Source organism: Meleagris gallopavo, chromosome 1 (assembly GCF_905368555.1).
Source record: "Meleagris gallopavo chromosome 1, MGAL_WU_HG_1.1, whole genome shotgun sequence".
In the NCBI taxonomy this organism is placed as follows: Eukaryota; Metazoa; Chordata; class Aves; order Galliformes; family Phasianidae; genus Meleagris; species Meleagris gallopavo.
In genome coordinates, this window is record NC_139404.1 from 175,334,953 (window position 1) to 175,360,048 (window position 25,096).

Sequence of the window (25,096 nt, forward strand, 5' to 3'; positions counted from 1 at the left end):
TCTTTCTTTAGAATACAAATAGATGAAAATAATATTACATTATTTTTTTCTATCAAGAGAAGCTTTGCTTATACTTGCTTTGAAAAGAAGAGTAGTTGGAAAATTTAGTTTCTTACTCTGCTCTCTTTCCTTTTTAATAGGAAAATATCCACTGACAGCTCAATATACAAGTGACTATTTTTGCATTCAACTATTACCATGATGATTACCATTCTGATAATTTCTGTATTGAAGCATACGTGAATTAGATGCTTTGCTGAAAACATTTATTTATTTTTTTTAAATGTTGTGTTAGATCACTCTTTCCTGGCCTTGAAGGGAGGTTACTTTCTGATGACCTGAAGCCTGAGGTTCTAGCTGCTTTGAAAGAAGCTGCCAAAAGCAGAGGTAATGTCTTTTGTAAACTCATAGTATGAAATAGATTGCTAATTGTTGAACAGGCTAGTTCTAAACTCGAGTTTTCTTTGTCTTCTTTGAAATCGAGTTCACACTGGTAAGTTAATCATTTCAAAAAAAAAAAAAAAAAAAAACCAACAAAAAAAGAAAAGCTGTAGACTGAATGAAGTGGCATAAATGAAAATTATGAATGAATAAAAAGGGGAGATCTAAAGATAGATAAAAATCTACAATAAAAGAACTAATAGGAGATATCTCAATGCAAGTTATTTACATATAATATTCTTTCTCTTAACATGGTCTGAATTCTATATTACATGTCTAAAGTTATCATTATATTCAATAGCCATGTCATGTTTTTTTTTTTTTTTTTTAATATTATGGATCATCTTTTATCTCACAACCACAAGTGATCACATCCATGCTTTCTAAAGATGCATCTATAAAAAAAACAAACAGATGAAACCATCTTAATTATCTGACTAGATGCGTGCTGTAGATCATATCATTTGGTTAAATATTTCCTGAGTCTTAATTTGTAACTTTTGGTTGTGTCAAAACAGACCTACTGAAATACTTCTGATCTTTATGCAAATAGTTTGTTTACCAGAAAACTTGCTGCTTTTGTAGATATGATGCTTCTGTGTTTAATTGTTTTCACTGTTAATTTTGTGCCTTTTTTCTAGACAATGTTAGTTTAATTTACTTTTCTGCACTTGCATCTCATTATGCATTGATAGGTAAATTTGAATTCTGTCTCCAAGTCCTTTGCTTTTTCTTTCTCCAAACAAGTCACACTTCAATTTATGTTTAAATAATACATATATGGTGAGTTATTTTATTCTTCAATCTCTAGAAAATGTGCCTTTTAAGAAGAAGATTCTTGTCTCTCTCTTTAAATTATTCACTTTATTAGAATTCTTATTAAAACTGATCAAGATAGCCACGGTGAGATAGATGGATGACAAATCATATGGAAAGCAGGAACGTTAGCTTTGAAAAATGTCAGTTCCTCATGGTGATACGTTAAATTGGCTTCTGCGGTGTAGTATCTTCTTCCAAGTGAGTATCACAAGATAGTTCAAACCTGTGCTTAAATAAAAAACAACAAAAAACATAAAATCACCTGAAATAAGGTTTTGGTATACTGTAAATACATTGTAAGCAGAAACCGGAGATTAAAACGAAAGAAAAAAAAAAATCCAACCTGTGTATTCAGAACCCAATCACTTTGAGAGTTCTTCTAGGACATTTCTTCACTTTCTGGGTTGGTCTGTGAATCTGGTTCCTAGAAAGATTTGGGTTGCATTTGAGGCCTGACTTCCTACTATCTTCTTCATTTAACTGTTTCTTTGACCTGCATTCTTCTAGGGACTTGTTCTTGGTTGGTGATATGCTTTTTATTGATTAGAAGGACTTACTTGTTATATTTATGTAGAAATGTAATTTTCTAAATCTAGAAATGCCTGAGGACTTTCAGGTGACCTTTTGCGAGTTTTTGTGGCCTACTTTTTATTTCACCTCCTCCTAAATTATGTGTCATTCTAGGATTTTTCATAGTTGTAAGAATCACAGAATTTTAGGACTTGGAAGGGACCTCTAGAGATCATTGAGTCCAACCCCCCTGCCAAAGCAGACTCCCTAGACCAAGTAGACATCCAGGCAGGTCTTGAACATCTCCAGAGAATGAGACACCACAACCTCTTTCTCTGGGCAGCCTGTTCCAGTGCTTCGTCATCCTTATTGTGAAGAAGCTTATACGCATGTTTGTGCAGAACTTCCTGTGCTTCAGATTGTGGCCATTTCCCCTTGTCTTATTGCCATGCACCACTGAAATGAGTCTGGCCTTGTCCGTTTGCCTCCCGCACCTTTGATATTTATAGACCTTGATCAGATCCCCTCTCAGTCTTTTTCTCTCAAGACTGAACAGACCCAGGTCGCTCAGGCTGTCCTCATAAGAGAGGTGCTCCAGGACCTTTGTAATCTTAGCGGCCCTCCGCTGGACTCTTCCCAGGAGATCTGTCTTTTTTGTACTGGGGTGCCCAGAATTGGACACAGTACTCCAGGTGAGGCCTCACCAGGGCAGAGTAGAGTAAGGCATACCTACAGTACAGGTTTTAAGATCTTACCTCTCAGGAATTTTACTTGTATAACTAGAAACTATATCAGAGAGATTCCCAATACAGTTGCAGAATACACATGTTTTTGCACAATTTCTTTGGGAATATAGGTTATGGGTTGTTTTTTCTGTGTTGCACAAAAATAACCAGATCTAATTTTTTTCTCTCCCAAGATATGTACTGTATTTTTGTAGTTAATAGTTGTTTAAATATTTTCTGTTCTATATGTTCATATGTAATTGACTAGATGTTTTCTAAATGAATTTGATTATATTTTAGCCCAACAGCTTCTCTGGGGATTTTCAGGTATGGTTATTGACTGAAGGTGTACTGGTTTGTACTGAAGCTTGATCTTTGTGTGAATTTGGTGATTAGCTATTCTCATTACTTCCAGCTTTTTTCTAAACAAAATCTGCAAAACAATCTGCTAAAAGATAGCTATGAAAGATAGTTATGAAAAGAGTTGTAAATACAATTTGTTCTCCTAGCATATGAGGTAGAATACATATCTTTTTGGAATGCTGAGGTGAAGGGAAACTTTTTTTTTTTAAGGATCTTACTACCCATCTCCGTGTAAACAACTATGTTATTTAGAAGAGAGAAAGATCTGAAACTCAGATGTCTTGATTCTATTTGTCATTTATTTTGATGTCATTGGAAAGGATTGGTATTTTTGTATTCTATATTCTGTTCTTAGCCACGTACATTCTTTAGTTTTTTAGTATAAATTATCTTAATGATAATTAAGATGTGTTAACATTCATTTCATTTATTTAAAGTATTGACAATAAGAATAGAAGCATATACATCTAAACTTAGTTTCAGCACTCCTTACGCAACTGAGTTTTGCTTGTCAGTTTTTAGCATAAGAGCATCTGGTTTGCTATATTTAATAAATAATCCTTAAAAACTATTGGACTCTTTGCAAGTATAGGAAGAAAAATAGTGGATTAGGTTCTTACCACTAGGCAAGTAAGTAGTGTAAAGAATCAACTACACAGGAAAATACATGTAAGTTTCTACTTTGACAGTAAATCCATAGTTGCTTTGTATGCCTGAAGGCTTTTGTGTCAAACTAACAAGTGCAATAACTTATTAATAATTTTCAATTTGTTTTCATTTTTATACTAACATGGAATGTATTTGCTTTTAATTAACTCCTAAAAATGAGAGTAGCTGGTCTCTGCAGTTCTATTTAGCAGTTTTCCCCAAAAGAGAAGTTTTGTGTTTTTTTTTTTTTTTTCCTAACTTCCAAAAGCACTTTGTTAGGTAACTCTGCTCTGATTCTCATGGTGTTGCCCTTTTGCTGTAATTTCAGGAAGGCCATGTACTCAGCTGCAGCTTCTGAACCCAGAAAGATTTACCCGGCTAATTAAAGAAGTTATGAATAGTGTGTGGCCTGGCAGAGACATGGTGGTACAGTGGTATCCAGGTTTGGAAGACAAAAATCACCCATCAATTTCTTGGCTTAAGATGGTCTGGAAGAACCTATATATGCATTTTTCTGATGACTTGAGTGCTTTTGATGACATGCCACTTATCCCTAAGACTCTGCTGGAAGAAAACCAAACATCGTTAGAACTGATTAGATTTAGAAATCCGTCACCTATCATTCTGGAAGATGAATCTGAGACTCAGCTCCCAGATTACATAGCAGATATTATTGAGAAAGTTGGTGGAGTTGTACTTAAGAAGCTGGACGTTTCAATCCAACATCCACTTATAAAAAAATATGTGCATCCACCATTACCAAGTGCTGTTTTACAGATAATGGAAAAAGTGTCCCTGCAGAAACTATGCAATCAAGTTTTGTCATTACCATCAACACATAAGGATGCTCTTAGGGCATTCCTAGCTAGTTTGAATGATGTAAGTGAAAAAGAAAGAAGAATTATTCAGGAATTGCTGATATTTAAAAAAATGGAGAAATCATCTGATGATGGTGTTCCTGTTTATGCTGGGCTAAATGGTAGTAAGGTATTACATCACACTGCCAAAATTCCACCTGGTCTAAGATTTTCTGTTCCAATAATTGACAGCAGTGATGAAGCTACTATTCGCTTAGCTAACCTGCTAAAAATAGAACAGCTAAAGAGTACAGATTGCTTGAAGTTTATTATACAAGACATAAGAAGTTATTTCTATTCATCCGATGAAACAGCAAAGATAATGCAGTGGGTTCTTGAAAATCTGACTTTTCTGAAAAACGAGAATACAGATGTGATAGATTGGCTGGCAGCATTGAAGTTTATTAGAATTACAGAAGAAAAGATAATGACAGCAAATGAGCTCTTTGATCCTGAGGTGGAACTGCTGCAAAACTTATTCTATTCTGAGGAGGAAATTTCCTTTCCTCCTGCTATTTTCACATCTTCAGATATTCTTCATTCTCTGAGACAAATAGGCTTAAAAAGTGAAGCCAATCTTGTGGAAAGTGATATTATGAGAGTAGCAAACAAAATTGAAGGTTTGCATACTGACTCTAACACCGATTGTGATTTATTGATAAAGAAAGCTAGAACTCTCTTGATGATTTTGAACAAAAACCATATGCTGCTTCAGTCACCTGAAATAAGAACTGCCCTGAAAAAAATAAAATGGATTCCTGCATGTAAGGAAAGACCTCCAAATTATCCAGGATCCTTAGTTTGGAAAGGAGATCATTGCAATCTGTGTTTACCACCAGAAATGTGTGATATATCTCATGCAATTTTAGTTGGATCCTCAGTTCCTCTTGTGGAAAATGTGCAGTTTGATATAGAAAAAGCACTTGGCATCTCCACAAAGCCCAGCATAAAAGCGGTCTTAAAACACTTCAAAGTGGTGGTTGATTGGCACAGTTCTAAAACTTTCAGTGATGAGGACTATTATCAGTTCCAGCATATCTTGCTTGAAATTTATGGGTTTATGCATGATCATTTAGAAGAAGGCAAAGAAGCTTTTAAAGCCTTGAAATTTCCCTGGGTTTGGACAGGTAAAACATTTTGTTCCCTCACACAAGCAGTAATAAAAACAGTACCTGACCTTGACCTCCAGCCTTATCTGCATTATGTGCCAAAAACTATGGCGAAGTTTCACCAGTTGTTTAAATGTTGTGGTTCAATTGAACAGTTAACACCAGACCATGTTTCTATGGTCATTCAGAAAATATATCTAAAAAGTGAGCAGTGTCTCTCAGAACAAGAGAGTAAACAGAATCTTCACATTATGTTGAGCATTATAAGATGGCTGTACAGTAATCAGATTCCTGCAAGTCTTCATACACCCATGCCACTGTATAGTGGCAAGCTTCCTTATAAACTTGTGATGAGGCCAATTCACGAGTGTTGTTACTGTGATATCAAAGTTGATGACTTAAATGATTTGCTTGAAGATTCTGTTGAACCAATAATTTTGGTGCATGAAGACATACCAATGAAAACTGCTGAGTGGCTAAATGTTCCATGTCTTAGCACAAGATTGATTAATCCAGAAAATATGGGATTTGAGCAGTCTGGGCAAAGAGAGCCTCTGACTGTAAGAATTAAAAACATTCTGGAAGAGTACCCTTCAATTTCAGACATCTTTAAAGAACTTCTTCAAAATGCTGATGATGCTAATGCCACAGAATGTAATTTCCTGATTGACATGAGGAGAAATATGGATATAAGAGAAAATCTGCTGGATCCAGGAATGGCAGCATGTCACGGTCCAGCTTTGTGGTCATTCAATAACTCTGAATTTTCTGACTCTGATTTTCTAAATATAACTCGATTAGGAGAGTCTTTAAAAAGGAGTGAAGTTGACAAAGTTGGAAAGTTTGGACTGGGTTTCAATTCTGTTTATCATATCACTGATGTTCCAATTATTTTGAGCCGGGAATTCATGATTATGTTTGATCCAAATGTTAATCATATCAGTAAGCATATTAGAGATAAATCTAATCCTGGAATCAAAATTAACTGGAGTAAACAACAGAAGAGGCTGCGAAAATTTCCCAATCAGTTTAAGCCATTTATAGGAGTTTTTGGTTGCCAGCTACCACTGACTGTAGAATCACCTTACAGCTACAAAGGAACACTTTTCAGACTCTCCTTCAGAACTCAGCAGGAGGCTAAAGTGAGTGAAGTCAGCAATACATGTTACAATACAGCAGACATTTATTCTCTTGTGGATGAGTTTAGCATTTGTGGTCATAGGCTGATAATATTTGCTCAGAGTGTAAATTCAATGGTTTTGAAGTACTTGAAAATTGAGGAAGAAGATCCTGGAGTGGCACAAGATGTTGTCACTATCAAAAAAAGAGTTTGTTCTTCCAAAGCCTTGACTGAACCAAATGTAAGTGTTTTAAAAGAAGCAGCTAAACTAATGAAGGTCTGCAGCAGCAGTAATAAAAAGCTTCCCACTGAAACACCGAAGTCCTCCTGTATCTTACAGATAGTAGTAGAAGAATTTCACCATGTATTTAGGCGGATTGCTGATTTACAGTCTCCCCTTTTCAGGGGTGCAGAAGATGATCCGGCTGCTTTCTTTGAAATGGCTAAATCAGGACAGATAAAAAGGTCAGCTGATGAACTGCCACAGAAGACAGTAGATTCAACAACATGGCTTATATGTTCTTGCATGGACACTGGTGATGCTTTAAAATTTTCATTACATGAAAGTGGACGAAGACTAGGTCTTGTTCCCTGTGGTGGAGTAGCGGTGTTGCTGAATGAAACCCAGGATCAAAAGTGGATTGTGAAACCTAATTGCAACAGCATAGGTGAGGTATTCTGCTACTTACCTCTACGAATAAAAACAGGCTTACCTCTTCATATAAATGGCTGCTTTGCAGTTACTTCAAACCGGAAAGAGATCTGGAAAACAGACACAAAAGGGAGATGGAACACAGTATTCATGAGGCATGTTATTGTAAAAGCCTACATAGAAGCGCTTTGTGTTCTCCGTGATATGGCAATCAGTGGTGAGCTTGTTGACTACAGTTACTGTGCAGTATGGCCAGATCCTGATTCAGTTCATGATGATTTTTCTATTATCTGTCAAGGGTTCTATGAAGACATAGCTCATATGAAAAGCAAAGAAGGAATAAAAGTGTTTTCTGATGGTATCTCTTGGGTTTCCATGAAGAACGTAAGGTTTCTAGATGACTCAATTCTGAAACGGCCAGATATTGGACCATCAGCCTTTAAGATCTTTTTGAAGTACCTTAAAAAAACTGGTTCCAAAAATCTGTGTGCTGTGGATCTCCCTTCCTGGGTTAAGACAGGATTTGAAGAAGCAGGATGCAAATATGTATTACTGGAGAACACTTTCTCTGAAAAACAGTTTTTTTCTGAGGTGTTTTTCCCTAATGTTCAAGAGATTGCTGCAGAGCTGCGTGATCCTTTGATGCGTTATGTTCTTAATGAAAAACTTGAGGAGTTTTCAGGAATTCTTCGTGTTACTCCATGTATTCCTTGTTCTTTGCATGGGCATCCATTAGTTACACCATCAAGACTGATCCATCCTGAAGGAAGAGTTGCAAAGTTATATGATGCTGAAGATGGAAGATTTCCTTATGGCACCACTCAGGATTACCTTAATCCAGTTATTTTGGTTAAACTTGTTCAGTTAGGAATGGCTAAAGATGATATTTTATGGGAAGACCTGATAGAACGTGCAGAGTCAGTAGCTGAAATTAACAAGGTAGATCATGCAGCAGCTTGTCTCAGAAGCAGTATAATATTGAGTCTTATTGATGAGAAACTGAAGTGTAGGGATCCTAGAGCTAAAGAATTTGCTGAAAAATGTCAAACCATCCCTTTTCTTCCTTTCCTTAGCAAGCCAGCAGGCTTCTCACTGCACTGGAAAGGCAGTGATTTTCTACCCGATGCAATGTTTTCAGCAACTGATCTTTTCACTGCTGATCATCAAGATATAGTTTGCCTGATACAACCAATTCTTAATGAAAATTCCCATTCCTTTAAAGGTTGTGGTGCTTTGTCATTAGCTGTAAAAGAATTTTTGGGTTTGCTAAAGAAACCAGCTGTTAATTTGGTCATAAATCAGTTAGAAGAAGTTGCAAAGTCTTTCGATGGCATTACATTATATCAGGAAAATATCACCAATGCTTGCTACAAACACCTACATGAAGCAATGTTGCAAAATGAATCAACAAAAGCTATGATAATTGAACAACTGACAAATTGTAGTTTTATTCTTGTTGAGAATGTGTATGTTGATCCAACAAAAGTGTCTTTTCACTTGAATTTTGAAGCAGCACCGTATCTCTATCAGTTGCCTAATAAATACAAAAATAGTTTTCGTGAGCTATTTGAAAGCATGGGTGTCAGGCAGTCTTTCACAGTTGAAGATTTTGCTCTTGTTCTGGAATTAATAAATCAGGAAAGAGGGACCAAACAACTAACAGAAGAGAATTTTCAGCTTTGCAGGAGAATAATTAGTGAAGGAATATGGAGTCTGATCAGAGAGAAAAAGCAGGAATTTTGTGTGAAAAAGTATGGAGAGATTTTGTTGCCTGATACTCGTCTTGCACTTCTGCCTGCAAAATCTTTGTGTTACAATGACTGTCCATGGATTAAAGTTAAAGACACAACAGTTAAGTATTGTCATGCTGATATTCCTAGGGAGGTTGCAGTAAAGCTAGGAGCAATACCCAAACGCCATAAAGCTTTAGAAAGATACGCGTCCAACATCTGTTTTACTACCCTAGGAACAGAATTTGGCCAGAAAGAAAAATTGACAAGTAGAATTAAAAGTATTCTTAATGCCTACCCTTCAGAAAAAGAAATGCTGAAAGAGCTCCTTCAGAATGCAGATGATGCAAAAGCTACGGAGATCTGTTTTGTGTTTGATCCTAGACAGCATCCAGCTGATAGAATATTTGATGAGAAATGGGCACCACTTCAAGGGCCAGCCCTGTGTGTTTACAACAACCAGCCTTTTACAGAAGATGATATTAGAGGAATTCAGAACCTTGGAAAAGGTACTAAAGTAGGAAACCCCTGTAAAACCGGACAATACGGTATAGGCTTCAATTCTGTTTATCACATTACTGATTGCCCTTCTTTCATATCTGGCAATGATATTCTTTGTATTTTTGATCCTCATGCTAGATATGCACCAGGTGCAACATCAACAAGTCCTGGCCGCATGTTTAGAGATTTAGATGCAGATTTCAGAACACAGTTCTCGGATGTCCTGGACCTCTACTTAGGAGATCACTTTAAACTGGACAATTGCACAATGTTTCGGTTTCCTCTTCGAAATGGAGAAATGGCAAAAGTATCGGAAATTTCCACAGTTCCATGCTCAGATAGAATGGTCCAAAATCTTCTAGATAAACTGCGTACAGATGGAGCAGAACTCTTAATGTTTTTGAACCATATGGAAAAAATTTCTATTTGTGAAATAGAGAAAACAACAGGAGCACTGAATGTGTTGTATTCTGTACAAGGAAAAATCACTGATGGAGACAGGCTGAAAAGAAAGCAATTCCATGCATCTGTAATTGACAGTGTGACTAAAAAAAAGCAGTTAAGTGAAATACCTGTGCAACAGATTACTTACACAATGGATACTGAAGACTCTGAAGGAAATCTTACAACTTGGTTAATTTGTAACAGGTCAGGTTTTTCTGCCATGGAAAAGGTATCCAAAAGCGTTGTTTCAGCCCACAAGAATGAGGACATTACTCTTTTTCCACGTGGTGGGGTAGCAGCTTGCATTACTCATAATTACAAAAAACCCCACAGAGCATTCTGTTTCCTACCTTTATCTTTAGAAACTGGGCTACCTTTTCATGTGAATGGACACTTTGCTCTGGATTCTGCAAGAAGAAATCTGTGGCGTGATGATAATGGAGTTGGAGTAAGAAGTGACTGGAATAACAGTCTAATGACAGCACTGATAGCACCAGCTTATGTCGAACTGCTGATTCAACTGAAGAAACGTTATTTTCCAGGCACTGATCCTACAGTGTCGGTGCTGCAAAACACGCCAGTTCATGCTGTGAAAGACACTTTAAAAAAGTTCTTATCTTTTTTTCCAGTTAATAGACTTGATGTTCAGCCAGATTGGTATTGTTTAGTGAAAGCAGTTTACAGCTGTATTTATGAGGATTTGAAGCGTCTTTTACCTGTTATGCGAGCTCCAAACGTTGATGGTTCTGATCTGCATTCTGCTGTTATCATCACATGGGTTAACATGTCTGCTGTGAATAAAGGTCGGCCATTCTTTGACAATCTGCTACAAGATGAATTGCAGCATCTCAAAAACACAGAATACAACATCACAACGCGGAAGTCAGTAGCTGAAAATGTTTATAGATTAAAACATTTACTCTTAGAAATAGGTTTTAATTTGGTGTACAACTGTGATGAAACTGCAAATCTTTACCACTGTTTGGTAGATGCAGATATTCCTGTCACCTACGTCACACCTGCTGATGTCCGATTATTTTTGATGACATTTTCATTTCCAGACTCGAATTGCCACATTGGAAAGTTACCCTGTCGTCTTCAGCAGACAAATTTGAAACTCTTCCATAGCCTCAAACTTCTGGTTGACTATTGTTTTAAGGATGCAGAAGAAAATGAAATCCAGATTGAGGGCTTGCCACTTCTTATTACCCTTGACAATGTTTTGCAAATTTTTGATTCAAAACGACCAAAGTTCTTAACAACATACCATGAACTTATTCCATCTCGCAAGGATCTCTTTATGAACACTTTATATTTGAGGTATAACAATATTTTACTTAGCAGTGATGTAGCAAAAGTCTTTGATATTGCAAGTTTTGCTGAGTTGTTATCTTCTGTGCTGCCCAGAGAATATAAAACTAAAAGTTGTATGAAATGGAAAGAAAACTTTGCAAGTGAGTCTTGGCTTAAAAATGCCTGGCATTTTATTAGTGAGTCTATAGCTGTTAAGGAAGAACAAGAGGATATCCAAGCAAAATTTGATGGTGTTGTTGAAACTTTGAAGGACTGGACTTTGCTTCCAGGTGTAAAGTTTACTGTCTCAGCTAATCATCTTGTTGTGCCTGAGTGTGATGTTCTGCTGCCTCTCAGCATTATGCATATTGCTGTTTTTCCAAATGCCCAGAGCGATAAAGTCTTTCATGCTTTGATGAAAACAGGTTGTATTCAGCTGGCATTGAACAAAATATGCTCCAAAGATAGTGCTTTAGTGCCTTTGCTTTCAGCTTCCACAGCAAATATAGATAATCCTTCAAGCATTCTGAAAGCCATACAGTATATGGTACAAACATCATCTTTTAGAACTGAAAAGTTAGCAGAAAGTGACTTTGAGGCTCTCTTAATGTACTTCAACTGCAATTTATGTCATTTGACATCTCAAGATGACATTAAAATTTTAAAGTCTCTCCCATGTTATAAATCCATTAGTGGTCGATACATAAGCATTTCAAAATATGGGACGTGTTATGTACTCACAAAAAGCATCCCATCAGTGGAAGTAGACAGATGGACACAGTCAACGTCATCAGCTTTTCTTGAAGAGAAAATACATTTAAAAGATTTGTATACTGTGCTTGGCTGTGTCTCTGTGGATGATCTTGAAGTGTACTTGAAACATCTTCTGCCAAAAATTGAAAGTTTGTCTTACGATGCAAAGTTAGAACATTTGATCTACTTAAAGAATAGGCTAACTAGCATTGAAGAAACATCAGAAATGAAAGAACAGCTCTTTGAAAAGCTTGAAAGCATATTGATCATTCACGATGCAAGCAATAGATTAAAACCTGCAAAATATTTTTATGACAGGACTGTAAAAGTCTTTGAAGTTATGCTTCCTGAAAAATTATTTATACCTCAAGATTTTTTTAAGAAACTAGAACAAATTACAAAACCGAAAAGCCAAGCTGCATTCCTTCCATCATGGGTAACTTTTCTACGGCATATTGGACTAAAATACATTATTTCACAGCAACAGTTAATACAGTTTGCTAAGGAGATCAGCATGCGAGCTAATACAGAAAATTGGTCTAAAGAAACATTGCAGAATGCTGTTGATGTCCTCCTTCATCACATTTTTCAGGAAAGAACTGATCTTTTGTCAGGAAACTTTCTGAAGGAATTGTCGTTAATTCCTTTTCTTTGCCCTGAACGAGCTCCAGCAGAATTTGTTAGATTTCATCCACAGTACCAAGAAGTTAATGGAACACTCCCTCTTATACGATTCAATGGGGCACAAGTGAATCCTAAATTCAAGCAGACTGATGTATTACAGTTGCTGTGGACTTCGTGTCCCATTCTTCCTGAGAAAGCGACACCTTTAAGCATCAAAGAGCAAGAAGGAAGTACTCTTGATGTACAGGAACAACTTGAGCAAGTTTTAACTATGCTGAATGTTAATCTAGACCCTCCTCTGGACAAAGTTATCAATAACTGCAGGAACATATGCAATATAACAACTGTGGATGAAGAAATGGTGAAAACTCGGGCCAAGATCCTGAGAAGCATTTATGAGTTTCTTAGTACAGAGAAAAGGGAATTTCGCTTTCAGCTTCGAGGAGTTTCTTTTGTAATGGTGGAAGAAGGCTGGAAGCTCCTGAAGCCTGAAGAGGTGGTAATAAACCTTGAGTATGAATCTGATTTTAAACCTTATCTCTACAAACTTCCTCTAGAACTTGGTACTTTCCATCAGTTATTTAAACATTTGGGTACTGAAGATGTTATTTCAACAAAACAGTATGTTGAAGTTCTAGGACGTATATTCAAGAACTCAGAAGGAAAGCAGCTGGATCCTAATGAAATGCGCACAGTAAAAAGAGTAGTTTCTGGCCTGTTCAAAAGTCTTCAGAATGATTCTGTCAAGGTTAGGAATGACCTTGAGAACATGCGGGATTTTGCCCTTTACCTTCCCAGTCAAGATGGTAGGTTAGTTAAGTCAAGTATCTTAGTTTTTGATGATGCACCCCATTACAAAAGTAGAATCCAGGGTAACATTGGTGTACAAATGCTTGTTGATCTTAGCCAGTGTTACTTAGGCAAAGACCATGGTTTTCATACCAAATTGATAATGCTATTCCCTCAGAAATTGAGGCCTCGCTTGCTTAGCAGTATTCTTGAAGAGCAGTTAGATGAAGAATCTCCCAGAACTTGTCAGTTTGGAGCTTTATGTTCTTTGCAGGGAAGATTACAATTACTGTTGTCTTCAGAACAATTCATCACAGGGCTTATTAGGATTATGAAGCATGAAAACGACAATGCTTTTTTAGCGAATGAAGAGAAAGCAATAAGACTTTGCAAAGCTTTACGAGAAGGTTTGAAAGTTTCCTGTTTTGAGAAGTTGCAAACAACATTACGAGTTAAAGGCTTTGCTCCTATTCCACACAGTAAAAGTGAAACGTTTGCTTTCCTAAAGAGATACGGAAACGCGGTAATATTGCTTTACATACAGCACTCTGACAGCAAAGACATAAATTTCCTGCTAGCATTAGCGATGTCCTTAAAATCTGCAACTGACAACCTGATTTCTGATACCTCATATTTAATTGCCATGCTGGGTTGTAATGATATTTACCGAATCAGTGAGAAGCTTGACAGTTTAGGGGTGAAGTATGACTCATCTGAGCCATCAAAACTTGAACTACCAACACCTGGCACTCCTATACCAGCTGAAATTCATTACACACTTCTTATGGATCCGATGAATGTCTTTTACCCTGGTGAATATGTTGGTTACCTTGTTGATGCTGAAGGTGGTGATATCTATGGATCGTATCAACCAACTTACACGTATGCAATAATTGTACAGGAAGTAGAACGAGAAGATGGTGAAAGTCCCAGTTTTCTAGGAAAGATTTACCAGATTGATATTGGATATAGTGAGTATAAAATAGTGAGCTCTCTTGACTTGTACAGATTTTCAAGACCTGAGGAAAGTTCTCAAGGTAGGGATAGCACACCCTCTACCCCAACTAGTCCTACAGAATTTCCAGCTCATGGACTGAGAACAATTCCACCTCTCTTCACTGGTAGAGACAGCCACAAAACAACATCCTCTAAACATCACTCTCCAAAGAAGCTAAAGCCAAGCTCCTTGCCAGAAATATTAAGAGAAGTGACATCTGTGATTGAACAGGCTTGGAAGCTTCCAGAATCTGAAAGAAAGAAGATTATTAGAAGACTTTATCTTAAATGGCATCCAGATAAAAATGCAGATAATCTTGATATAGCTAATGAAGTTTTCAAACATTTACAGAATGAGATTAACAGGCTAGAAAAGCAGGCCTTTATGGATCAAAACACAGACAGAGCCTCAAGAAGAACGTTTTCATCTTCAGCTTCTTCTCGATTTCAGTCAGATAAATTTTCTTTCCAAAGGTTTTATACTTCGTGGAATCAAGAAGCAACAAGCCACAAATCTGAAAGGCAGCAGTATAAAGAAAAGTGTCCATCTTCCACGGGACCATCTTTCTCGCAACGCTTTTTTGTCCCACCCACATTCAGGTCTGTTGGCAATCCTGTCGAGGCACGTCGATGGCTTAGACAGGCCCGAGCTAACTTTTCAGCTGCAAGAAATGATCTTCATAAAAATGCCAATGAATGGGTATGCTTTAAGTGCTACCTTTCTACTAAGCTAGCCTTGATTGCTGCTGACTATGCTGTGAAGGGAAAATCAGACAAAGATGTAAAACCAGCAGCCCTTGCACAGAAAATAGAAGAATATAGTCAACAACTTGAAGGGCTTGCGAACGATGTTCAAACGTTGGAAGCTTATGGAGTAGATAGCTTAAAAACTAGATATCCTGACTTGCTTCCTTTTCCACAGATTCCAAATGATAGGTTTACTTCAGAAGTTGCTATGAGAGTGATGGAATGTACTGCTTGTATCATAATAAAACTTGAAAACTTTATACAACAAAAAGTGTAAGAGATTTGAAGACTATTGTCAGAGCTTAGGTATTTTATGTGGTGAGACACAAATGTGATTGAGCGGATTACCATGCATCCAAGGGGTTAAATATTGGAAAGCAGTCTAGAAATATGATGCACAAAAGTGGATGGCAGTGAAATGTTTAGAATTTAAATTTATTTAAACAAGATTTTTTTTAAACTGAGCCTGCTGTACAAGCAAACTGTAGATCATATTTTTTAAAATTTCCAAGGAAACAGTGCAAAAATTAACTGTATGTACATTATTGTGATTAATTGGCATATTACTGAACTGCACTTTATATAACCAAAGCTTAGCTTTCTGTTAGATGATTCTGTAATTGTAACTCCTTATTAGATTTTATTTCATTTAATGCTGTGTTTCCAAGAAGGTAATATTGTTATTCAATGTACTAAGCCTAAGACTGGACGTACTTGGAAATGTGAGGTGGGATGAAAGCTAAAAAACTTTGGAGATAGTGCTCCAAATCATTTCTGTTTTCTTTTGTGTTTTGTGGACATTCATGTCAGCTATAGTAATTCTTTTATCAGCTGGATCTGATTATAGATTTGCTGCAATATCACCTGGTAAACATATAAAGGATTGTCTAGTACCTGTGAACTGGTACGCTGTTATAATCCTGAATGATGATACTTGACATAACATGAAACTCCATGTCATGCATTGATTGCATTTACTTTATTGTAAAATAATTATTTAATTTACATTTTTTTTTTTTCTAGAATCTGTCATCTTTTGTTTAATGAAAAAAATGCACGTGGCTGATACAATATATTGTGGCCATTATTATACAGTGTTTTGATTTTTTTTTTTTTCCCAAAACCACACACCAAACTCAGTTTTCTGATATCTAAATGCTTGGGTTTCATTCTTTCCTGTATATGCCTTTGTGTGTGTACATATATATATATATATTTTTCCACAAACATTGATAATAGTGTAATTCAATACCACATTTTTGGTGTACAGTGAACACTGATTTTTTTTGTTTTTGTTTTTGTTACATATTTAAAGGTACTGCAATGTAATGCTTTTATTTTGTAGATCACTACAGCTCTAAAGAAACCCAGTGTTTAGTTCACACTCTTTCTTTTATGGTTTATACTACTTCTGGTAAGACCATGCAGTATGTTCAACATCAGCTATTTGTAAAAAAAAAAAAAAAAAAAAAAAAAAAAAAAAAAAAAAAAAAAAAAAAGAAAGAAAAAGAAGATAATATTAAAATGAAGGATAATGCTAAAAAGAAGGCTTTCTCTTTGCTGGATCAGCAACATTTAACATGTTCATCACTTTCCAGTGACACGCTGTTAGTATTGTTCACTTGGCAGCACAGTGAAACTGTAATTTAACTTAGAGAATGCAAAGAAAAATAGACAAGTGAGCTTGCAGGGCTGATACAGCTGTTTGTTGACGGTGTTTTAAGTCAAAAGAAAAAAACACAATAAAAGCTTCATTGTTTTTTTTTTTTTTTTTGCACATTATAAAGGGCTTGTTCTCTGAAAAATTATGAAAAACCTCGCAATTAATGGTAGTGGGATGAAATTGGATGTTTGGAAAACAATGCTGCTTCTGGTTGGGAAGCCCTGTCATTATTTTTGCTATTCAATATTAAGTGCCATAATTTTAATAAAAATGCAGACATACTTCAGTCTAATGTGTCTTGGTTTTATAAAGTAAATTTGCCTATTATTTCAAGCTTTGTATTATATAGTACACCGTCTCTTTTAAACTAATTCTAAATAACTGTACAAATACTAATATTAAAAAGGAAAGATGCGCTTTTTCTTGCAATGACGTTAATAATTTCTCAAGAAATTGTACATTTTGCCTTTTTTTTTTTTTTTTCCCCAATAAATAGCATGTAAGTGAACCACAGACTCTTTTGTGTGCTGTGAAATAAATCAATCTAGTTAATACCCTACATTTTTAAAGACATTCCTGTGTGGCTTTTTGTTACTTGGTATATTGAGTCAGATGAATAATTTTCAGAATAAATTTAATAACAACAGGAGGGAACAGTTCTTAATATGTTTTTCAGTTTATATGGACATAAAACATAAGATAGCAGAATGGTTTGGAAAAAAAAAAAACACGGATGACCTGCGTGAACACTTTTCCATTTTTAGGTAAAGCTTTGAGAAAGGAAACCCTTATGGTACAGGACTGTGTTTCGCAAGCTCTGCTGATATTATGAGCCTTTAGAATGGCTGTGCAGAACTGCTAAGCTATTGTGTTAGTTACATTGGGTGTGTTATAAGGTGCTGATGTTGTTACAAAGAAAATCATCGCAGATCTTAGGAATCTAACTGGTCTGAATTAAGTTTAAATGTTGAAAGAAGATGAGCAAGAAAAGCTGAATGACAGAAAATGGTTTGGTGCCATCTGTAAGTTTCAACAAAATTTTCATATGGATACAGAAAGACGTGGAAGAGATGATGACTGAATTGGAAGTTTCCATTCTCATTTGCTTAACTCATTGTGACAGGTAGCCCAAATAAAAGGGCCTTATGGAAACCCTGATGTGATAGAAGTGGGTTTCATCAAAGCATTTTAAAAGGCAAAACAACAACAACAAAATTACGCTTCCTTTTGGCTCTACTGGGGAACATTGAGAAATGTGCAGTAGCATTCCTAAGGTTGGCATGAATGCCCTGAGCAGTATTGTGTGGTGATTCTTAGTAAGGGTAGAATTAAATGTTAGTTGATATGTACATTGCACTAAGAGTAATGCTTCCTGTTTATTTTGATGGAAACCACAACAGATACAAAGAACACAAAAACACTGTTTCATAGAGCAAATGTTCAACTACAAAACACTATTTTTCAACATAGTCACCACCATGAGCTATGCTTTTTCACTAGTGATGAACAAGAGCCTGCATGCTGCACTTGTGAAAACCTTGTATCAGTGGCAGCGATCTGCTGTCGCCACTGCTGAAATGCATCCCCCGCCACCTCACTGTGCTCACATCCACTGTTTGGTATCTGTAGATGTTCACTAAGCATCAACGAATGTCAGTGGGTGATGTTTCTGCATGGAGGAACTCAGTGACACACCTTTGCTTCATCAGAACTTCCATGTCAGATGCCATTCTGACAGACTGCCCCTCTGCTGCCATCTGTCACACGGCAACAAATGTAATGGAATATTGGTGGGAAGGTTCAACCTCTGCTGCCACACCACCAATATTCGCCTCTGACGTTGTGGGCCAGCCTCATAAAATGAGTCATTACTTCAATGACTTTTGTATTTAAAGGGTGCTAAAAGAAGAAAGCACAGAGCCTTTAGCAGGGTCTTTTGTGATAGGGCAAGGGGAAATGGTTTCCAACTGAAAGAAGGGAGGTTTGGACTGGATATAAGACAAATTTTTTTACAATAAGGGTGGTAAGGCACTGGCACAGGCTGCCCAGAGAGGTGGTGGATGCCCCATCCCAGGAGACACTCAAAGTCAAGCTGGACAGGGCTCTGAGCAACCTGATATAGCTGTAGGTGTCTTTGTTCATTGCAGGAGAGTTGTAATAGATGATCTTCAACAGTCCCTTCCAACTCAAAACAATTTTCTGATTCTATGACTTTTGGAACAGCCTGTGTATGTTTCACAAAAAATATATTCTACGAGTAATTCTGCAGGTTACACAAATTCACACGAGCCAAAAGCTATTTTCAGCCAAGTATACATCCACGTGCACCTTGTGGGCTTTTAAAAGCAGCTATAGTAGTCCTGTACTACAGGATTACAGTTTTGAGGTATAGGAAGGGTAACTTCCTGTAACAGGAAACCAATTGAACTGTCAATCAGCAGCTTAAATCCAAAGAACTTTGGTGGTAGATTCTTGACAGATACGTTGCTATATATCTTTGTGTGAAAGTTTCAGAAGTTTCTTCTCAACAGCGTTAGCACCTGTTTGAAAAAGAATTGTTCACTTGCAACAGTGACAAGAAAAATACTTTTTAATAAAGAAAACAGATTTTTGAATATTAGTACTCAAATTGTTATCAAAATAAAATTGCAGTGTTGCTTTAAAAAGTAGGATATATTTAAGAAATATTAATATATTGTTTGCATTCAGTTGGTACTTGAGTTGCTTTAAGTGGTATTTTAATGAAATAAATTGTAATTGTTACACTTAAAGTAAAAAAGGGCAGCACCAACTTCAAGATTTCATATTACTGAACACTTTAAGGATGACTGGATTGGTACTTTGGAACACTGTCAGAAGTAATAGTTTAAAATAAACTTGACAGCCAAAGTGGATGTTTTCATTTCAGGAAGACATTTTTGTGACAGAGTTGTTATTTTTTACCAAACCTGTTTGTCTTTCTTTGCTTTGCTTTCAAGGTGATTTAATTCAGTAGAACTAGCATAGTATTTTGCTTACTTTAACCACTTGCAGATGAAGACAAAGAAACTCTAGGTTAGGCTCAGTGAAGCCTCACTATAAAGCATAGTCTAAATGCTGGGAATCACTATTCCAATTTTCAAATAGTGTACATTTCATATTCTTGGAGTCTTGAGAAGATAACTGTGTTTAAAAAATGATAGCATCCATTTAAGGTGAGATTTATCTAAACACAAAAGGAGAAGCAGATTTTTCAAAATGTATAAAGTTTATTTAAGAACTCAGTTTTCAGTTTAATGTTGCCATTTCCTTTTGCATAAAGCTTTATAAAAAGTTAGACAAATGTAAATAATAAAGAACTGAAATGGAAACAAAGAGGGCTAGGTCTGGACAATTATCGGTAAGTATTTACTATCATTTGACCTTTTTAATTTTCCAACATGCAGTAATCTCAACCAGCTACAAGAACCACCGTAATTAATTCTTTTTTTTTTCTGGAGGGGGGGGGAAGAGGGGGTAAATATGTAACAATACAGTTCACGATGCTGAGTGGTATTTTTTTTTTCCATTTGTTTAACACTTTTGAAAATAAATCAGAGAAGTGCCTAATCTTGATTTCCTGTACTGTAATTTTCTGTTATTTACTACAGTTTGATTCAGGTACAAACAGTAATCTTGAAGTATTTAAAACTAATGGTAAGTTGTCCATATGGAGATGTGACAAATGATGATTTAGTGATGTATGAACGACACTGACTGAACAATTCAGATGATAGTGTCAACTGATTACACTGAGATAATGTTAGCGTAAGCTTAATTTCTTCACTAACTGGAATTAAAAGAAAAAAAAAACAAAATGTTCTTCAGTGACAAAAAAATTGTTATCCACGCTTTAAAAAAAACAGTAGTTTTTGTGCTTACAATTTAAAAAATGCAGTTATGTTGCCAATGTCCATTTTGTAGCGCAACAAAAAGAAGAATGAAGTCTAAAATAATGGAGAGAGACAAACATGATTTGGATAATGGCCCAGCTCAGGACACAGCAGATCTTGGCAGTACTCAGAATTCACCTCTGTGCTTAGGCAAGTCAAAAAGTATGCCCTCCACAGAAAGGCAGTATGTTTTTCAATGTTTATGAGGTGTCATAATGCTCATGAGTGTTATTTAGCTAGGGAATTGCATGCCAGTTTTCGTGGGTGTACACCACAGCTCTGTAAATGTTAACTAAGAACAACTTTAGTGGACAAAGTTGCAACAGAAATTGCTTCTAAACACCCAGCATTTTAGGCATTAGGTTACTCTTGTGAAACATGGAAAGGCTGGATTCATTCCCTTTGTCTGCATTAAGTGGCAATTCATGTTGGAAAACGTGCCCACAAAGCAGAAGCTTAAAATGAGTAACTCAAATTGCTATATTTTCATGGGCAGCAGAATATGTAGATTGTGACCAATTTCAGTCTCTGGCTAAAATTTAGAGATTAAGACTGGTAGATCAGTAGTTTGGTACCACATAGAAATGGATATATGGTCCTTCCTTTAAGAATCATAGGTATGAGGAAAACTCGGATGTCTGAAACTAGATGGTGACTGAACTCTCAGAGGACTTTAGTCTCTGTTTCATTGTTGGACTATTTACAGATATTACAGTCCTCCAATTTTTTTTCTAGCAGTGGATTGCTGTCCTTTAGTTATACAGATTTTCCATTCAATGGATAAACAAAGGCTACTCTTAATTTGGTCTGAAAGAACTTGTATGTGGAGCTGTAACCACTTAAACTGACTTTAAAGAAATGCCAAAGACATGTTTCTGTTAAAGCCTGTTTCAGTTGAGGACTTAGTTGCATTATTCGGTAGTAGAGAAATATTCCCCTCTTTAGAGAGAAGAGCCCTGGAGCCTGGAGACAGATTCCTGAGCCTGGGCAAAAGGAATTTCAGGCATGGAAGCTGTGTGTGGCTTCCTGCTTTGCCCTTAGACATGATGCTAGCAGTCAGAGCACTCTCCACAGAATATGGGAGACCTTGATTCAATTGCCTTCTTGACCTGACGGTACCCAAAATTTCAGCTCTCGTGTCTCCTATTTTTACCCTTTGAAGCTCTCCTAGTTTGCATGAATTGCTGAGGATTCCACACTACTAATAAAAGGTTATTTTAGCATTGTACATTGCCATCATTGGACAAATTATAAAGGCAGCCCTTCAGGCAGGGACTACCCAAAGTTTTACTACAATATGAGTGGATACTGTTAACTGGGGGCTTTTTTTTCAACTCAGTCTTTTCTAGGTGTCTAGGATCCTAGATCAGCATTGATTTCTCCAACTCTCCAGAAGAGCCGAAGCACCAGGTGTAAAAAAAAATGGCACAGTTTTGGTCACTCTTTTGTTCTGATTCTCCAGCTTTAAAGATGAAGCTTCTTTTCTGTGAAGGATGGGTATTATGTGGTTTAATAATTATTATGGTTTAAAATATTTCTGTAAATAGACTCCAAGGCACTATGTGATAGCAGCTCCTTCTTGGGAGAATATTAAGTGTATACAAAACAGCATCAATGCCACTGAAATACCGTGAGATTATTAAATACAAATTCTGCTATCTGGAGGTGTGCAAACAATTTATTAGTGTTCAGTGCAACACTGTACAGGGGAATGAGTCTGCAGTCTCGTTTCTCTCCAAGGTCAATAAATGGTTTCTTGGCTCTGGTGAGCATTTACTTGATATCTAAAGTCCTAATGTAAAAAAAATAAAGAGTAGTTTTACTCTTCCCATTTGTAGTGGAGTCCCACTCTGACAGCATCAGAGATATCGGTCAACAGCTGCAGATGGAAATGGAATAGTCCTCATAACTGAATCCCGTGGGCTGCAAAAGGATTTTTTTCCCTCACCGCCCAAACGATTCCCTGCAGCAGACAACCTGGAGCCACATTAAGGATTATTTCTGTCGAGCTGGCAGAGCAATTTGCCTTGTTGAATTAGCATGTCCTAAAATTAAAAAGGCATTTTAAAATGAGTGTGATGGTACAGTCAGTACAACTATTGCTATTATAAAATATATTGACATACTTCAGTGAAAAACTTTGTAGACACAGGAAGGTGTAAATAACTCCTGGAACTTTTGCATTGGTTAGTGAATCTTAGTGATAAGCAAATCAGCATATATGTTGCCAAATTAAAATAGAAAGCTATCAACAAATTAACACCCTTTACACAAGACTTATACAAATAGCACATCTTTCATATTTTGTGTTATTGCAAGAACAAAATTGCATAGACCTTTTGCTGGCACTGCCTGAATTCCCCCAAATAATGCTTTGTCTTATCAAATAGTTCAAGTAGTTCACTCAATTTAATGTAACCCACTAATGCAGTAAGTGTTTACATGTAGTGAGAGAAAAAACCCACAGAGCTCAAAAATATTAGCAATTACATAATCATCTGACTGAATAATAGTTCAGTAAGAAAACACTCCTTTTATTATTTCTTATGCTGTCTGTCAGGCTGTTTTGAAAGTGTGACTGTCAGAATGTATCATCAGAGTCAAGTCAACTTCTGAGGTTGAAATGCCAATTGTGCTCTTCTTCCCCCATCACCCTGAAATCCAGAGTTGTAGACACAGGTTTGTTTCCTAAATAGCAGTACTTTGTTTTCAAAATGCTGAAAATTCCTTTCAGTCGATGCTCTTTAGCGTTAATATAAAACTGGGAATTGCGAGGGCGTGTGCTGCCTGTTGTGGTGCTTCACTGGCAGACCCGGCTGTACTCCTGGCATGTGGAACCCAAACCAGCCACCGACAAGTAAAGTTTTCCATCTGGGCAAACGCAGATTTCATACAGTCCCTGGGACACACCGGGTCCTCCTCTTGTACCCTCGGGCAGCTTAGGCAGTCTCACCGTTTCTGCATCGAGCAAAAGCTGCATGGGAGCAAGCAGGACAAATGAATTTGTTAAAGATGCACTAAAGCGTGCCATAAAAAGAAACTGATTTGCTGAGCCAGTTCCATGGAATCATAGAATCATTTGAGTTGGAAGGGACACTTAAAGGCCATCTAGTCCAACACCCTGCTATGAACAGGGACAACTACAGCTCCATCAGGTGCTCAGAGCCCCGTCCAGCCTGACCTTGAGTGTCTCCAGGGATGTGGCATCTTACCACCTCTCTGGGCAGCCTGTGCCAGTGCCTCACCACCCTTATTATAAACAACTTTGAGGAATATACCTGAATACCTTCTGCAGAGCCTTGTACCTTGTTCAGTGGGGCTGGGGCTCTGTTCTGGCCAAGAACCTCTTGGATTGCTGCATCCAGGCATTATGGAGCAGCTGAGTGCAAGCAGGATCTTATTAAAAGGAATTTCTCTAATTTCATACAATATTATGCCAATTGATACTATTATTTAATCTCAACCATAAATAAATATCTTCTCTTTGGCAAAAATTAATTTTAATATGCTATCTCCTAATACCTTGGGAACTTAATTAGCAGAACTAGAGAAAAGATTTGAAGTTATCCATTATTGCTAACCACAGCTATAGAAACAGAAGGGCTTGTACTCACCACACCATCACTGCTGTGCAGTTTGATGTCCATCTGGGAAAGAGCTTCAATATTCCCTGCTTGCGCTTTGATGTTAATGCCTCTTGGAGCATCCATGCTCAGAGACCGAGTTGGTGACTCCAGCCTGAAAGCAGAAGAAATCCAAAGTAGTGCATTCTCATACACCCCTTTAGCTTGAGAAGTAACTAAGCTTTGAGCAAGCACCTCATGGATCTCATTCACAATAAAGTCACAATAAAGATGCAGCTGCTTTCTTCTTCAGGCAGACTTGAAAAAGTAGATGATTTAAAAACACTGAAGTGTTTCAAACGAAAAGCATAGCTGAATTCATAACACAGATGTAAGGTACTATTTCAGATCTAGGTTCAGATTGTATCATTAATTTATAAAAACTCATTTTTACATTGAATTTGTTTTCATTTGTGAATAATTTGTGAGCAGTACAATTAGTGCAGCCTTTAATCAGTGAGAGTTTTGACACTGCTGCCAGTCAGACTGATTTCACTCCTTCTGTACATGGTACTTAACTAGATGACACCTGAAACTTAAAAATCAACAGCTTAGCTTGAAACAAGAATTACACACTGTAGAAGTTGTACCCCTCGGTGCCAGCAGATGGCAGGAAGGCACCGTGTAAGCTCAGCCCTCACCTTGGCAGGGCGGTTGTGCAGGGTCAGCGACAGCTGCTTCCCAAACAGTTAAGGCCCAGTTTCTTCAGTTTTCTGGTGTCATTTCCACAACAGGTAGTAGGGATAGAATATTGAAAATCATCACGAGGAAAAAAAAA

The 25,096-nt window shown here is 36.8% G+C and overlaps 2 protein-coding genes across 14 annotated transcripts in view; one reads left to right on the forward strand and one right to left on the reverse strand.

Annotated features, from left to right (window-relative positions):
• SACS (sacsin molecular chaperone) overlaps positions 1–17,070 on the forward strand; it is a 56,109-nt gene extending 39,039 nt beyond the window's left edge. Inside the window, exons 9-11 of one of the 4 annotated variants that reach the window (XM_085216157.1) lie at positions 296–387; positions 2,796–2,822; positions 3,835–16,638. In XM_085216157.1, coding sequence (XP_085072283.1) covers positions 296–387; positions 2,796–2,822; positions 3,835–15,398 — 11,683 coding nt within the window. In that variant the 3' untranslated portion in view covers positions 15,399–16,638. Of the gene's footprint in view, positions 1–295; positions 388–2,795; positions 2,823–3,834 lie in introns of all 4 variants that reach the window. The other 3 variants (XM_085216155.1, XM_085216158.1, XM_085216156.1) reach the window with 3 other exon arrangements.
• Positions 1,287–25,096, reverse strand: part of SGCG (sarcoglycan gamma) — a 132,933-nt gene continuing 109,123 nt past the window's right edge. For 8 of the 10 annotated variants that reach the window (XM_085216163.1, XM_085216164.1, XM_085216159.1 and 5 more), the window contains 2 exons: positions 24,310–24,433; positions 20,013–23,669 (listed from right to left, as the gene is read on the reverse strand). In XM_085216163.1, the coding sequence (XP_085072289.1) occupies positions 23,496–23,669; positions 24,310–24,433 (298 nt within the window). In that variant the 3' untranslated portion in view covers positions 20,013–23,495. Of the gene's footprint in view, positions 1,489–7,305; positions 7,355–20,012; positions 23,670–24,309; positions 24,434–25,096 lie in introns of those variants that run through there. The other 2 variants (XM_085216168.1, XM_085216167.1) reach the window with 2 other exon arrangements.